Source organism: Pyrus communis, chromosome 16 (genome assembly GCF_963583255.1).
Source record: "Pyrus communis chromosome 16, drPyrComm1.1, whole genome shotgun sequence".
Classification (NCBI taxonomy): domain Eukaryota; kingdom Viridiplantae; phylum Streptophyta; class Magnoliopsida; order Rosales; family Rosaceae; genus Pyrus; species Pyrus communis.
In genome coordinates this window covers 5,342,257-5,354,897 of record NC_084818.1, presented here as the reverse complement: position 1 = coordinate 5,354,897, position 12,641 = coordinate 5,342,257, and the positions used below count along the sequence as shown (strand labels likewise).

Genomic DNA, 12,641 nt, shown 5'->3' with positions numbered 1-12,641 from the left:
TTAAATTGGTCGGAAATGGATCACCTTCGAATCTCTTCCATTAAATTTATCAAGTTAAAGAATCTGGTATGTTGAAATTTGATCTAACGGTTAAAGTTATTATCACTTTTAAAGAATCTCTTCTTTTTAATCAGATTAAATTTCAAAAGTTCGGATCATTTAACTTAATGGATTTGATGGAAATTCATCACCAATCTGGCAATTTTCTTTAAAAATTTATAATTAAAAAAAAAACAAAACAAAAGTTAGATACACAAATGAAGTAAAGAATTAAAGCCCAATTGAAAATCGCCCGGCGAGATCAATAGAGAAGAAGGGAGGGTCGTCGTACTCGTATAGCTGGTTACCGCGCGCCACGACGTCGTTTGGAAGCTAAAACGCGGTCCAGAACCTCCGATGCAGAGGCGGAGCTGAGAGGAGAGAGAGGATCCAATCGGAAAATGGCGGGGAAGTTGAAGAAGGGCGAGGCGAGCAGTAGCAGCGGCGGCGGCGGCAGTAACCACAGAGGGGAAAGCGTGGTGGTGGATTACGGCGAAAACAAAAGCTCCTGCGGTTACTGCAAATCCCCTGCTCGCACCAGTATCGCTCACGGTTCGTCTCTATTTGTCGTAATTTGTTTGGTTTTAAGTTCGTAATCCAGTTGATTTGTCTTGCTAATTAGAATTTGAACAAGTTTAGAGTTTTGATTGTGATTAATCACAGAGCTGTGTGAAAAAATTAGGCCTTTAAAGTTGATTATATTCTTCGGATGGTTGCTGTTCATTCAGTAGTCGTTGCGAATCCTCGAAAAAAATTGTAGTTTTGAATGATTGGGTTTAATTCCATGAATACAAGATAATGTGATCATTTTGCAAATTATTTATGAGGTTTCGAAGCGATTCGAATTGGAAAGAAAGAGTTGGGATGTTAGGCCAATGCTGATTTGCTAACTATAGCTCTATTTTCCGTCCCCGTATTAAAGTTCTTTTGCTTTTTTTTGGATGAATTTAATGTTTCTGATTACGTTCTTAACTTGTCTTTGATTTTTCAGGTTTGTGGGCACATAGCATTACGATTGATGACTACCAAGGTTGGTTTTTTATTGGCTGCTCTTTATATTTTGTGAACAATACTACTGTTATTCTACTGGCACGATTTCTTTATTGTGTAAGTATTTTAACGAGTCTCGGTTTAGATATTCTTGACCGGGGTTGGAGGCGATCTGGTTGTTTCCTTTACAAACCTGACATGGAAAGAACATGCTGCCCTGCTTATACTATTCGTCTGAGAGCAGGCGATTTTGTTCCTTCTAAAGAGCAAGTGCGGGTGTCTAGACGAATGCAAAGGTATAGTTATATTGCCTTTTATTCTTCCTCCTCTCCCCAAAAAGCAGAGTTTTCAGTGTTGTTGCGTGTAGATTGGGAATGAGCATTCTTTTGGTATGTTATCAGTTAATCTACAATGTAGAACCCTTCCAAAGATAATGTCTGATGATCTTCCAAGGTTGCTGCACAGAATCTGCTTTAATGAAAATTCTAATGTCGTATTTTGCAATTTTCCAAGGTTTTGAGTGGGTCACGGAGTAATTGATGGCGATTACTTTCAGTTATCAGTAGTGTAATTTTATTATGATCTTCGTATCACTATTATGTTCTAGCAAAACATACGTTTATTTAGATATATACTGTATCCTGATCACTGAAATGATCTATGCCTAGGTACTTAGAAGGTACCTTGGAGTGTAAGAAACCAGGGGAGTGTATAGAGAATCCAAATGCCTCTAAGTACACACGCAGCCATACCCATCTCGAAGTTTCAAGCTCAGCTGCGAAAGAATCCTGTTCCAATAACAATGAAGAGAAGGGTGGGGAAGAAAAGATTATGCATTACTTATCAGATCAAGTTGATAATGCCGTTCGTGGTTACTCTGAAAATGGGGAATTCCCTGACATTCAATTTCCAAAAGCTATTGTTAAAAAGGTTTTACAAGCCAAAAGAAAGCTATTGGTTGAAGGATCCGAAGATCTCTTATACTCAAGCAATATTGCATTCCAAATAGCGGCTACTATAAGGAGGTCGTTGCCAGGTGAGAAGGATGTCCACCAGGGAAGATTGTCGACGCATATTACAGATGAAAAAGGGCCATCTCCAAAACTTATTGCTGAAAAGCTAGAGTGTTACTTGAATCAGTTGGCAAAAACATCTGGTCTGTTAGTCAGGGCTTGCAACGGACATTTAAATTTTTATTCTGCCACAAAACAAGCTTCCTTATACGAAAGTGCTCAAACTGTTAACATCTCTAAAGGATCTGCTGCCGGGTCTGAAAGTAAAGGGTGCGGTGTGACACATAGCTCTCAAAATGCTCCGGTAAAGAGGCGTAGGCTTGAGATTCATTTGAGAAGGTCCAGTTTTGATTCAGAAGAGTATGCTTTATATAGACGGTATCAAATAGCGGTGCATAATGATACCCCTGAGCATGTTACTGAAAGCTCGTATAAGAGGTTCCTGGTTGATACTCCCTTAAATTATGTGCCTCCAAAAGGTGATGGAACAGTTCCACCTTGTGGCTTTGGTTCTTTCCATCAGCAATATGTTGTTGATGGCAAGCTTATTGCAGTTGGTGTTATAGATATCCTCCCTAGATGTTTGTCGAGTAAATACTTATTTTGGGACCCAGATTTTGCCTTCCTATCACCTGGAAAGTATTCAGCACTACAAGAAATAAATTGGGTGAAAGAAAATCAAGCCCATTGCTCTACTCTCCAGTATTATTATCTCGGTTATTACATTCACTCTTGCAGTAAGATGAGATACAAAGCAGCATATTGCCCATCTGAGTTACTCTGTCCGCTCCGTTACCAGTAAGTTCCCTTTCACTTGTAGCAGCTGACCATGGAAAGCTGTTAATTGTTTCAATTTACTAATTAGGTTGAAAATTCTTCCTTTATACGTTTGTCCTCTTTGTTACTTCTCTTGATAATTATATTCATGCGAGCTGAAGTTTTCAGATGAGACCAATGTCAACTTTATTTACACACGATGGAAATCATTACTTTTCAATATCTTCATATAAATCAGGAAAATTTTCTAGTGTCCTGATATTCAAAGTTTTTCGGTGACTGACAAGCTGAAATTTTAACTCCAGGTGGATTCCTTTTCATATTGCCAAGCCTTTGCTTGATAAAAAGCGGTATGCTGTTCTGTCGGATGTTTCCGTCTCACAAGATAGAGAGTCCTTGCCACCTCATGTTTCTGAAGAAGTCATGGAAGTGCAACATGACGACATTGGGAAAGAAGACACTAATGATTTTCCTATGTATGATGATGAAGTAGCAATTGACTTTGAATATGAAAGCTCAGACAACGAACAAAATCTGGTATCTGTTGATGTGGAAGATGGAAATATCGGTAACATTTTAATCGGGTTGAATGGATCTCGTGTGAGATTCAAGGTATGTATACTCAAGCGTCATAGAATTTTCAGACCTCCCCACGCAAAATCCAGATACCTTCGTACATTCATTTACTTGCTACACTGTTTTTTGTTGAAGGATATAAAGTTCGCTTTTGGTTCTTCAGAAAGGAGTTACTTGGAGTTCCAGCTGCACCGATATATGAGAGTTGTAGGTGAAGAGCTGGCTGAGCGAATGGTTTATTCACTCGAGTGATTTGGTCGTTCTCGTGACCCTTCGATTGATTTCATCACAAATGAAAGATTTGCACATTGTAGCCGGAGCCGACTTTTCTGCCTGAACCAACCGCCTGGCCATTTTGCCCGGGGGCTAAACCGGTAAGCCAATGCCGAGTAGTTTGGTTCCGGCACTTGCTTGCTGTTCCAACCGGCTATGTTCAATATCCGACAGACTCCTTCCTCGGATGCATCTTGCAGTTTACATGTTTTTCTTCATGTCAAGTTACATCTATTTAAATTGGTAAATTTATAAGAGTTGCCCAAATGTATAATTAAGCTGCGATTGACCGTTTTTATATTAGGAAAACTAATGAAAAGTTGAAAAAAAAAAACTTTAATTTTAATTTTAATGAAAATAAAGATGTGAATAGTATCAAGAAAGGAAAGGTAAAAATATGGGTTTTTATTTTATTTTAAGTGAACAGAATGGAAAGTGTTTTGTTAAAATTTTATTTTATATTTTAATATAATATAATATTTAATTTTGTCCCCAGCATTAATTTTGTGGGTCCCCTTGTACGATTGAAAGGAAATTTTGACGTCCGCAAACTGTTTTTTCCCGCCGGATTGTCCGGATTAATTTTGGCGAATGAAGATGTTCGAGTCGGTTTATTTTTGCTTCTGTTTCTTGATGTGCCAACTACAAAAGTCATTAGAAAATAAGATGTGAAAATGACCAAAATAGGAATTTGAACAGAATCAACGATAATCGTGATTTATACAGCCCCGTACTGAAAACACGAGAGAATCTGTCTTAACGTACTGAGAGGGATAGATAAAAAGAAATACACCATCGATGTTTGCTAAGAATGTCTCGATCACAAACACGCTAGACGAGCAAATCTATCATCGATCAATCACAAAGGTGAGGGCAGGTGAGAATTTTATTGAACTAGAGATTGCATCTAAAGTGAGGTTACATACAAGAAGATCAAATTCGAACACAATCAGAAGTTTTACGACGCTGTTATTGAAGGCAAGTTCAGATGGTTGCCTAAATTCAGGAATTACGAGCTTCTAATTCACACGAGTTGAAGAAGAACAATGAGATTTGAAGAATGTACAGTTGAGTATGAAGGGGTCATCGATCAAGCATCATCTGCATCGCTGCTACCGACTTGTGCTTCGTGACTGACCCAATAATCGTTTCCATCCGGACCCAACACCTTCACCCTGCTCAAGAATGAAGCTCACAAACTTATTTTCACATAACTCAGATTAGATTAGAATGTCAAATTTTCTTTCTCCGCATGTCTACTGACCGCTCAAGTACGGATTTTCCTTCCTTGTACTTCTGGGTCTCGTCGTGGGCAGTCTCCTAAAAGAAACCATCAAAACGAATAACAGCAGAAAAAGAAATGCATAAATCATGATAGTTCTAATCATGGTTCATGATCTTACATATTTCCACCCCACTATCGATCCACACCCGACGCAGAAAATGTCAGCAACTGTGTGCAGCCCAGTAATCATCGATCTATCTTCACACTCTCCGGAAAATACATTCACTCTGTAATATGATTGGAGATGCGAATCACATATCTAAAACCAACTAATTGCAAGCATATACGGCTCAATGACAAATTTCGTTGAATGAGCTTGCAAATGTGCACTTATTATCCTATTTCAAACTGCATTATCCCCCCACATTCCGTACTTTCAGCTGTGTTGGGACATAATTTGAATGACCAAATGAAAAATATGACTCAGAGACTGAGCGCTGGAAGTTATTGGCGGCCATTCTCTCGTTATATATAAATTCAAGAAAAGAAAGCAGATTTTCATTGAAACGGAAATAGACCAGTGTCGTATGATCAATAAAGCACACACACAATCGATAAATGTTTCTTGATCATGGGTGAAAAAAAAACAGAACAGTCTTTCACTATTTCAACATCTCGTCTGTAACTCCCATATCAGACATGGTAAAGGTGTCCAAATATTAAGAAAAACTTACACCTTCTTGAAGAGATAAGCCTTCCCGTGCCTGCAGTGGAAAGACTGAATGAAACACAGGCAAAACATGTAGTCAGAAAACGCGCTTGTTTTCAAATTTGAAATTACCAATCATGAGTTATTTGACTCCAAATGAAAAGGGAAAATAAGTGGCAATCACAACGACGAAGAACAGAACAAGCCTTAGTTATACTGAACTATTCAATGATCATCATTGTTTCATACCTGGTCGTCAAAACTTTGAAGACAGCAGAGACTATAACCATCTTTCATTTCATTCTAATTAGAGCATTACGTTCTCTTACATTATATCACTCGAGACAATACCAATGCACTCATTCGCGGACAAATGCTTCTAAAACTAGTTGTGCACATGGACGTAAAGGCGCATTTGAAAGCAATGAACAATGAAAACTATGAAAGCATGATAACCAAAATTCTAACAGCTACACCATACACCACCAATCCATGTCCTCTCTCAGTAGAAAAGAGGATAAGGTTTCAATTAAGTTCTAGCTGTCCTCTTCACTAAAAACTAGAACCAAGTTCTTCCGGCACTCCCGGCCTTCAGGAGAAACAATAAAATGCAGCATCATGTTGGTCCTGGATACAAGTTCCACCTTATGATATAGGATCCAAATGCCTCCCAAAACATCCCTTATCATCAAATCCATATACTTCAACGGCCAGACACCCTACTGAACATTCCTCTATTATCTAGATCATAGTAAATCAAGCTCACAAAAAACTATCTAAGAAACTACGACATACTTAACCAGATCTTCTGCTAGTAACATTAATCACAAAAGCAGACCAAGTAATGGAGTTGACCAATTACACCGTCAAAGAACATGCACATCATCTCACACACAAAAAACAAAAAAAAAAAAAAAAAAAAAAAAAAAAAAAAAACAATTAATCAAGACCGGATGGAAAATTCAGCAGAAAATCACAAAAAAGCAATAAATTGTTGCTAATTAAAAGATTGTAAAAGATCAAATTAACAACCCTGGAAACTATGTCCTCACAAAGAGCAAGATGGGTCCGGCAGTGCCTGCAGCTGTACATCTTCCCCTCGAGACTCACCACAAATAGCCTCCCCATGCCTCCACCGCACACCCAGAAAATTCCTCTAGCCACCCAAATCCGAAGCAAGATGAAGATCCAGGAAAAGGGTCGTCGTTAAAATCGAAGAAAAACCAGAAGAAGATTGATTTTTGAAGAAATGAATCGACTGAGAAAGAAAAGGGCAGATGCCTGAAAAGAAAGAGAGAGAATTTCTGGCTGAATATTTTTGACCTTTACCTGGTGTCCGTCTGGTCAAGTCTCTGTAGTTGCAAGAAATGTGGACGGAAAGGAACTATCACATTTCACAATTTTATCACTTGCGTCACAGTGGAACCTGACAACGTGAACTCTACGGTTAACAAAATATTTAAGGTTGGTTTTTGCAATAATCTCTGTCGTGTTTTCTACTTATTCATAATTCAAACTTCGCAGGTATAATGTATGGTTTTCATTTCAAGACAATAGGAGAATTCGAGTTTAAATGCAAAAAGAGAATAAGACATTTTGTATATGGTTTTTGTTGGGAATGTCTTAGTGCAAAATTAGAAGTCAAGGATTTCGATCGATTGGATCACAACCTTCACATATGATTTAACAAACTTAATTACAATTAAAAGTTACATGTATTGTATGTTTTCATTATGAGAATTGCTAAGAAGACTCAATGAAACTCTTCATGAACTCTCTATCACATCACACTTTAATATCAATTCTCATATCTACATTATAAAACATTGATATTAAGGAAACTCTTAAAAAACGAGACTCTCTGTCACTTCACACTTTAACATCAATTCTCAAGCCAATATTATAAAACATCGAAATAGACAATTTAGAAAAAAGGGCCTCCAAGACGAATATCATGAAAGAAGCTCAAAGATGCTCACCAAAAAAAGAAGCTCAAAGATGATGGTATTAACTGTATGGTTGTAATGTTAGTTTAGAAAGGTTCATAAAATATCACCCTATACATCTACCTACCATGTTTCCCCATATGTTACTAAATTTTGATGGCAAAGTTTCAACTTCTTTGGTATTCTGATATTAACAATTATTGTTGATAACATATGAACTTCTGATCTATTTATATATTTATATGAAGGTTAGGTATAAAATAGAAACGTATTGCAAGCTCTCATAGGCCATTTAGAACTTGATAAGTTCAAATTGGTATGCTATACCTATTACCTGAAAGGGATTTGACTCATGATTACTTAAGCCAAAATTTGAGAATTTGGGGTCTTAAGCCAGCCTTGGAAGCGGAGCCTTAAAGTTCTTTGACTTCTGAGCCTTTGTACATTGATATGTATAAAAAAGAATTTGCTAAATACATGAAAAAATATATTTTTTATATCAAATATCATTAAAAATCAATATCAAAAGAATAAAGATATACAAACATTACTTGAATATCACACATCTGACGTTTTTAGACACAAATATACTAATTAAGCTGACATAATCTAATTTTTCAACCAATATGTTTAATTGATAGAATAGCTAACCAATCCAAAGGGTTCAGCCATTTAGGGTTTGGTGTATAGCAATCTAGGGAGTGCGAAAAAAGAAGTAAACAGATTTGTTTTTCAAGTCAATAAGAACATGTTTGAGTTGCTAGACATTTCACTCTTCATGTACAAAATAGGTCTGCTGTTTTTTATTCTATTAATATATAAAACAATTATATCTTACAAATGTTGGGGTCAGCCACTCAGCCACAAAGACTCAAAGTCTCTAAACTTCTTATTTGAACAGACACAAGGTTTGTAATATTAATAATATGGAAAAGGATCCTTGCCGGATCCTTTTCCTAGGGATCCCTGGGATCTCGTGATCATCCATTCATCGTATATCGTGTGGTAAAAAAATATTTTAAAATTTAAAATTAAATATAAATAATACCTAACGAAAACTGACTGCATGATACACAATGAACGGTCACGATCACGGGCAGATCCTTTTCCTAATAATATACTAGTATATGAGCACACACAACTTGTGTGTGAGATTTTTTTTTTTTTTTTTTTTTTTTGTTTTTGAAATAGAAGGAGAGAGGAAAAGAGGAAGAGAGTAATAGAGAATGTGGCAGTGAGATTTTTTTTATTTTTATTTTTTATTTTTATAATTAGAGATATGTTAGAATTACATGTAAGTGAGGTTTTGAAAAGAAAAAAAAAAAAGCAAAATTTGGTTGTGTGAAATTACATTTCTGCCCTATATTTCTTATTCATATTATGTTTTAATTAGAGGGTTAAATTCGTAATTTCATAGGATTTTTGTCACATCCCGGCTCTGGACGGATCACTTATCGGGCCCGCTTCACCATCGTAGCACGATATTGTCCGCTTTGGGCTTATCATTCCCTCACGGTTTTGTTTTTTGGGAACTTATGAGCAACTTCCCAGTGGGTCATCCATCATGAGATTGCTCTAGCCCCCTTCTCACTTAACTTCGAAATTCCTACGGAACTCGAAGCCAGTGAGCTCCCAAAAGGCCTCGTGCTAGGTAGGGATGAGAATATACATTTAAGGATCACTCCCCTGGGTGATGTGGGATGTTACAATTTTGGTTGACAATGAGTGTTTTATTAATTAGTAGAGATATATAATATGTATGTGGTTCAATATCCTAGTATATAGAGTGTTAGGTTTCCACCCATATATTCCACGTTCAAAATTCCCCATTCGTTAATTTGTTATTATAGTTCGAATACTCTCCTTCCTTTAATAATAATAATAATTTAAAAAAAATTGTATATAAAATATAAAAATATTGGAGCCCTTCCACAATGGATTCCTAAGCCACCGCCTATTCCAACTATCTAACTTGGATCCTCTCCTGAGCTAGCCCCAACGGAGCCTAGGGATCAATTGATAACATCCCTTCAATTTGATCGTGCGGCCAAGAAGCTTTCAAATTGTTTCACGCAACCCAAGGCAATTTTGTTTGCTTTTTACCATTCCAGCTCATAATCCACTTGTCTCTCCTCTCTCCCCTTAGTCTCCAGCTTTCTACGAAAAGCTCCCCTGATCTCCAGCTTCCTTCCTCCAAAAAAAAAAAATCCAATTGCTGAAGCGGCCCTGGCCGGGGTGTGGGCTCAGCTGGCTGTGCCGGATCGACGTCATCAGCTGCTTCGCCGTCTTCATCGTCTTCGGCCGTTTCGACGCCGCAACTGGGTTTTGATTCGATGCAGCATCAACATCAGCAGCAGCAATTGTCTAGACAAGTAATGATTGATATTTGTGGCTGGAAATTTGTTTTTTTTTTTTTTTTGTGAGAATTTAGTTGAATTGGAATGTGGGTTTTGGAATTTTGAATCAAATCTTCTCATGATCTCCAGCTTTATTGAATTTAGGGTCCGTAGCTCTTTCTTCAAGTAGAGGAATTTATGGAATTTGTTTCAATTAGGGAGTAAAAGTTAGGGGAAAAGTCGAAAACAATAAAAAATTGTTACATGTACTTGATGCACAAGTGAATTTTTTCTGAAGTTTTTGGAAATTTGTGTTTTGATTTTAGTTAGAGGCATAATTTGTAGAAAAAATAGCTATGGTTGATGAAACCTTGTACCTAATCGCCGTTTGAATCGATGAGCTGAAGAACGAAGACATGAAGCTCTCCATTTGAATTCAATCTGGAGGATTTCCACGATTGCCCTTACACTGGGAGAAGAGATGTGTAGCTGTTGTTTTTTAGTCATCATTGGATTTCCTGATGTGCAGCTATTATTTTTTGGGTTAGTTTAGTGAACTAAGAAATCCAAATGTATTAGGGACTCACTAGAGAATGCATGAGTTAGGGCATGTAAAGCTAGAGGTTTTTTGTAAACCATAACTTGTTATGTAAATGTCTACCTAACGTTTATCTTTTACTTCTTGAAGTGAAAATATATCACATGTGTATTTCCTTAGAGCTATGTCTATTCAGATAAGAATCTCATTGATTCATTCTTCAAATAATATGCTCCAACACAATCAGTAACACCAAAAAAAAAAAAAAAAAAAACAGAGTACTTTGTACAAGCAAAAAAACAGAGTACTTCATGACGTTAAGGTTCTGGGCAAAAGGAAGGATCTGCTGAATGGCAAGTTCTAGATTCAAAATTCGGCAAAACTTAGTTACTTTTCCTGCAGTAGCTATTTGTACTTCAGCCTCATTATCCCGTTGAAGCCGAACATATGCAGGCACCAGGTCCGACCTAATATATATCAACATCACCACACTCATCAAGTAATTTAGAACTCAACAAAGTAGGTAGAGAGAGAGAGAGATCGAACAATTGATTCACATTTACATAATTACAACATCCTAATCCAAGTAATACATTATTCACAATAAAAGCTAAGCCACAAAATAAACTGACTACCTTGTAGCTTCTGGACCAACAACTTCACACAGCTCGTATAATTGATTTGCAACCATGTACCGAATACGCCAAGACTTATCCTGGTCCAAAGAACAAGTTTGCATCATGAACTAGGGTAAACAATATGAAACAAACTGCAGGATGAAACTCGGGCTGTAAACCACTCTTCGGCAGCAAGTCTCTGTATTCAAAATGATGTATGGAGAGAAATACAGATAAGTCATTCCAATACACCAAGGTAGAGCATTGTCATAAGGATAACGTGAACAAAATATAAGTTCTAGTGGATTTTGTGAATAATTACATTTTATGAACTCGAAAGAAAATAAAAGAGAAAACGAAACTTTTGAATTATGAATCTACTACCATGGCATTTTATATACACTCTACAACCCAATCCGCCGGGTCAAACCACAAGATCATGTGTCCAGAGTGAAAGCGTAATGAGAAGGCAAACAACTACAAGTAAATAATGGAAGAGGATCAAATCATCTAACCTTAACCAAAGGAATGAAATATTCAACCCAGAACGTTGGCATGATCCACACCACCCACATAGGGGATAAACACCCCCAACTCTTCTGCCATTGCCGGCAGCACTTCATCATCGTCATCGTTGTTCTCACTGAGGAAAGGAATCAGTTCCTTTTTGGTCCTCTCTTCTCCCAGTGCACGGGCAATCGTGGAAATCATCCGGATTGAGTTCAAACGGAGCTTTATGTCTTTGTTCTTCAGCTCATCAAATAAAACGGCGATCAGTACAAGGTTTCATCAACCATAGCCATCTTTTCTACAAATTATGCCTCTAACTGAAATCAAAACACAAATTTCCAAAAAACTTCAGAAAAAATCCACTTATGCATCAAATACATGTAACAAGTTTCGATTGTTTTCGACTTTTTCCCTAACTTTTACTCCCTAATTGAAACAAATTCCATAAATTCCTCTACTTGAAGAAAGAGCTACAGACCCTAAATCCAATAAAGCTGGAGATCAGGAGAGGATCTGATTCCAAATTCCAAAACCCACATTCCAATTCAACTAAATTCTCACAAAAAAAAAAAAAAAAAAAAACAAAACAAAACAAATTTCCAGCCACACATATCAATCATTACATGTCTAGACCCCAATTGTTGTTGTTGTTGTTGTTGCTGCTGTTGATGTTGTTGATGCTGCACTGAATCAAAACCCTGTTGCGGCGTCGACACGGTCGAGGACGATGAAGACGGCGAAGCAGCCGATGACGTCGATCTCGCACAGCCAGCCGGGCCCGCCTCCTCCTCCGCCACCAGATTGCATGCAAGAATTGGATTTTTTTTCGGAGGAACGAAGCTGGAGATTAAGGGAGTGAGAATTTTGTAGAGAGCTGGAGATTAGGGGGAGAGACAGAGAAGAATGGGAGGTGGATTATGAGCGGGAATGGTAAAAGGCAAACAAAATTGCCTTGGGTTGCGTGAAATAATTTGAAAGCTTCTTGGCCGCAGGATCAGATTGAAGGGCTGGGAGCAATTGATCCCTAGGCTTTGTTGAGGCTAGCTCAGGAGAAGATCCAAGTCCCCAGCTACCCTCGGGGCAGCATATATT

At 37.5% G+C, this 12,641-nt stretch overlaps 2 protein-coding genes and 1 long non-coding RNA gene across 4 annotated transcripts; 1 reads left to right on the top strand and 2 right to left on the bottom strand.

Moving 5' to 3' along the window:
• Window positions 1–270: 270 nt before the first annotated feature.
• On the top strand, window positions 271–3,878 carry LOC137720692 (arginyl-tRNA--protein transferase 2-like). 2 transcript variants are annotated; one of them, XM_068459790.1, is made up of 6 exons: window positions 271–591; window positions 1,031–1,069; window positions 1,175–1,325; window positions 1,698–2,840; window positions 3,125–3,431; window positions 3,531–3,878. In XM_068459790.1, the coding sequence occupies exons 1-6, from the start codon at window positions 441–443 to the stop codon at window positions 3,645–3,647; spliced, it is 1,908 nt and encodes a 635-aa protein (XP_068315891.1). In that variant the 5' UTR covers window positions 271–440; the 3' UTR covers window positions 3,648–3,878. The 2 variants fall into 2 exon arrangements, with proteins under 2 accessions (XP_068315891.1, XP_068315890.1); XM_068459789.1 differs by having other exon boundaries at window positions 3,125–3,878.
• Window positions 3,879–4,196: 318 nt separating this feature from the next.
• On the bottom strand, window positions 4,197–7,106 carry LOC137720490 (protein yippee-like). The gene is made up of 6 exons (XM_068459565.1): window positions 6,932–7,106; window positions 6,635–6,758; window positions 5,628–5,671; window positions 5,072–5,180; window positions 4,933–4,988; window positions 4,197–4,843 (listed from the first exon to the last, which is right to left on the bottom strand). Exons 2-6 carry the CDS (start codon window positions 6,728–6,730, stop codon window positions 4,759–4,761), a joined length of 390 nt encoding a protein of 129 aa, XP_068315666.1. The 5' UTR covers window positions 6,731–6,758; window positions 6,932–7,106; the 3' UTR covers window positions 4,197–4,758.
• Window positions 7,107–9,599: 2,493 nt separating this feature from the next.
• LOC137721422 (uncharacterized) lies at window positions 9,600–12,440 on the bottom strand. Its single transcript, XR_011066639.1, has 4 exons — window positions 12,173–12,440; window positions 11,555–11,866; window positions 11,058–11,238; window positions 9,600–10,889 (listed from the first exon to the last, which is right to left on the bottom strand). It is a non-coding gene; the product is annotated as an uncharacterized lncRNA (long non-coding RNA).
• Window positions 12,441–12,641: the final 201 nt, after the last annotated feature.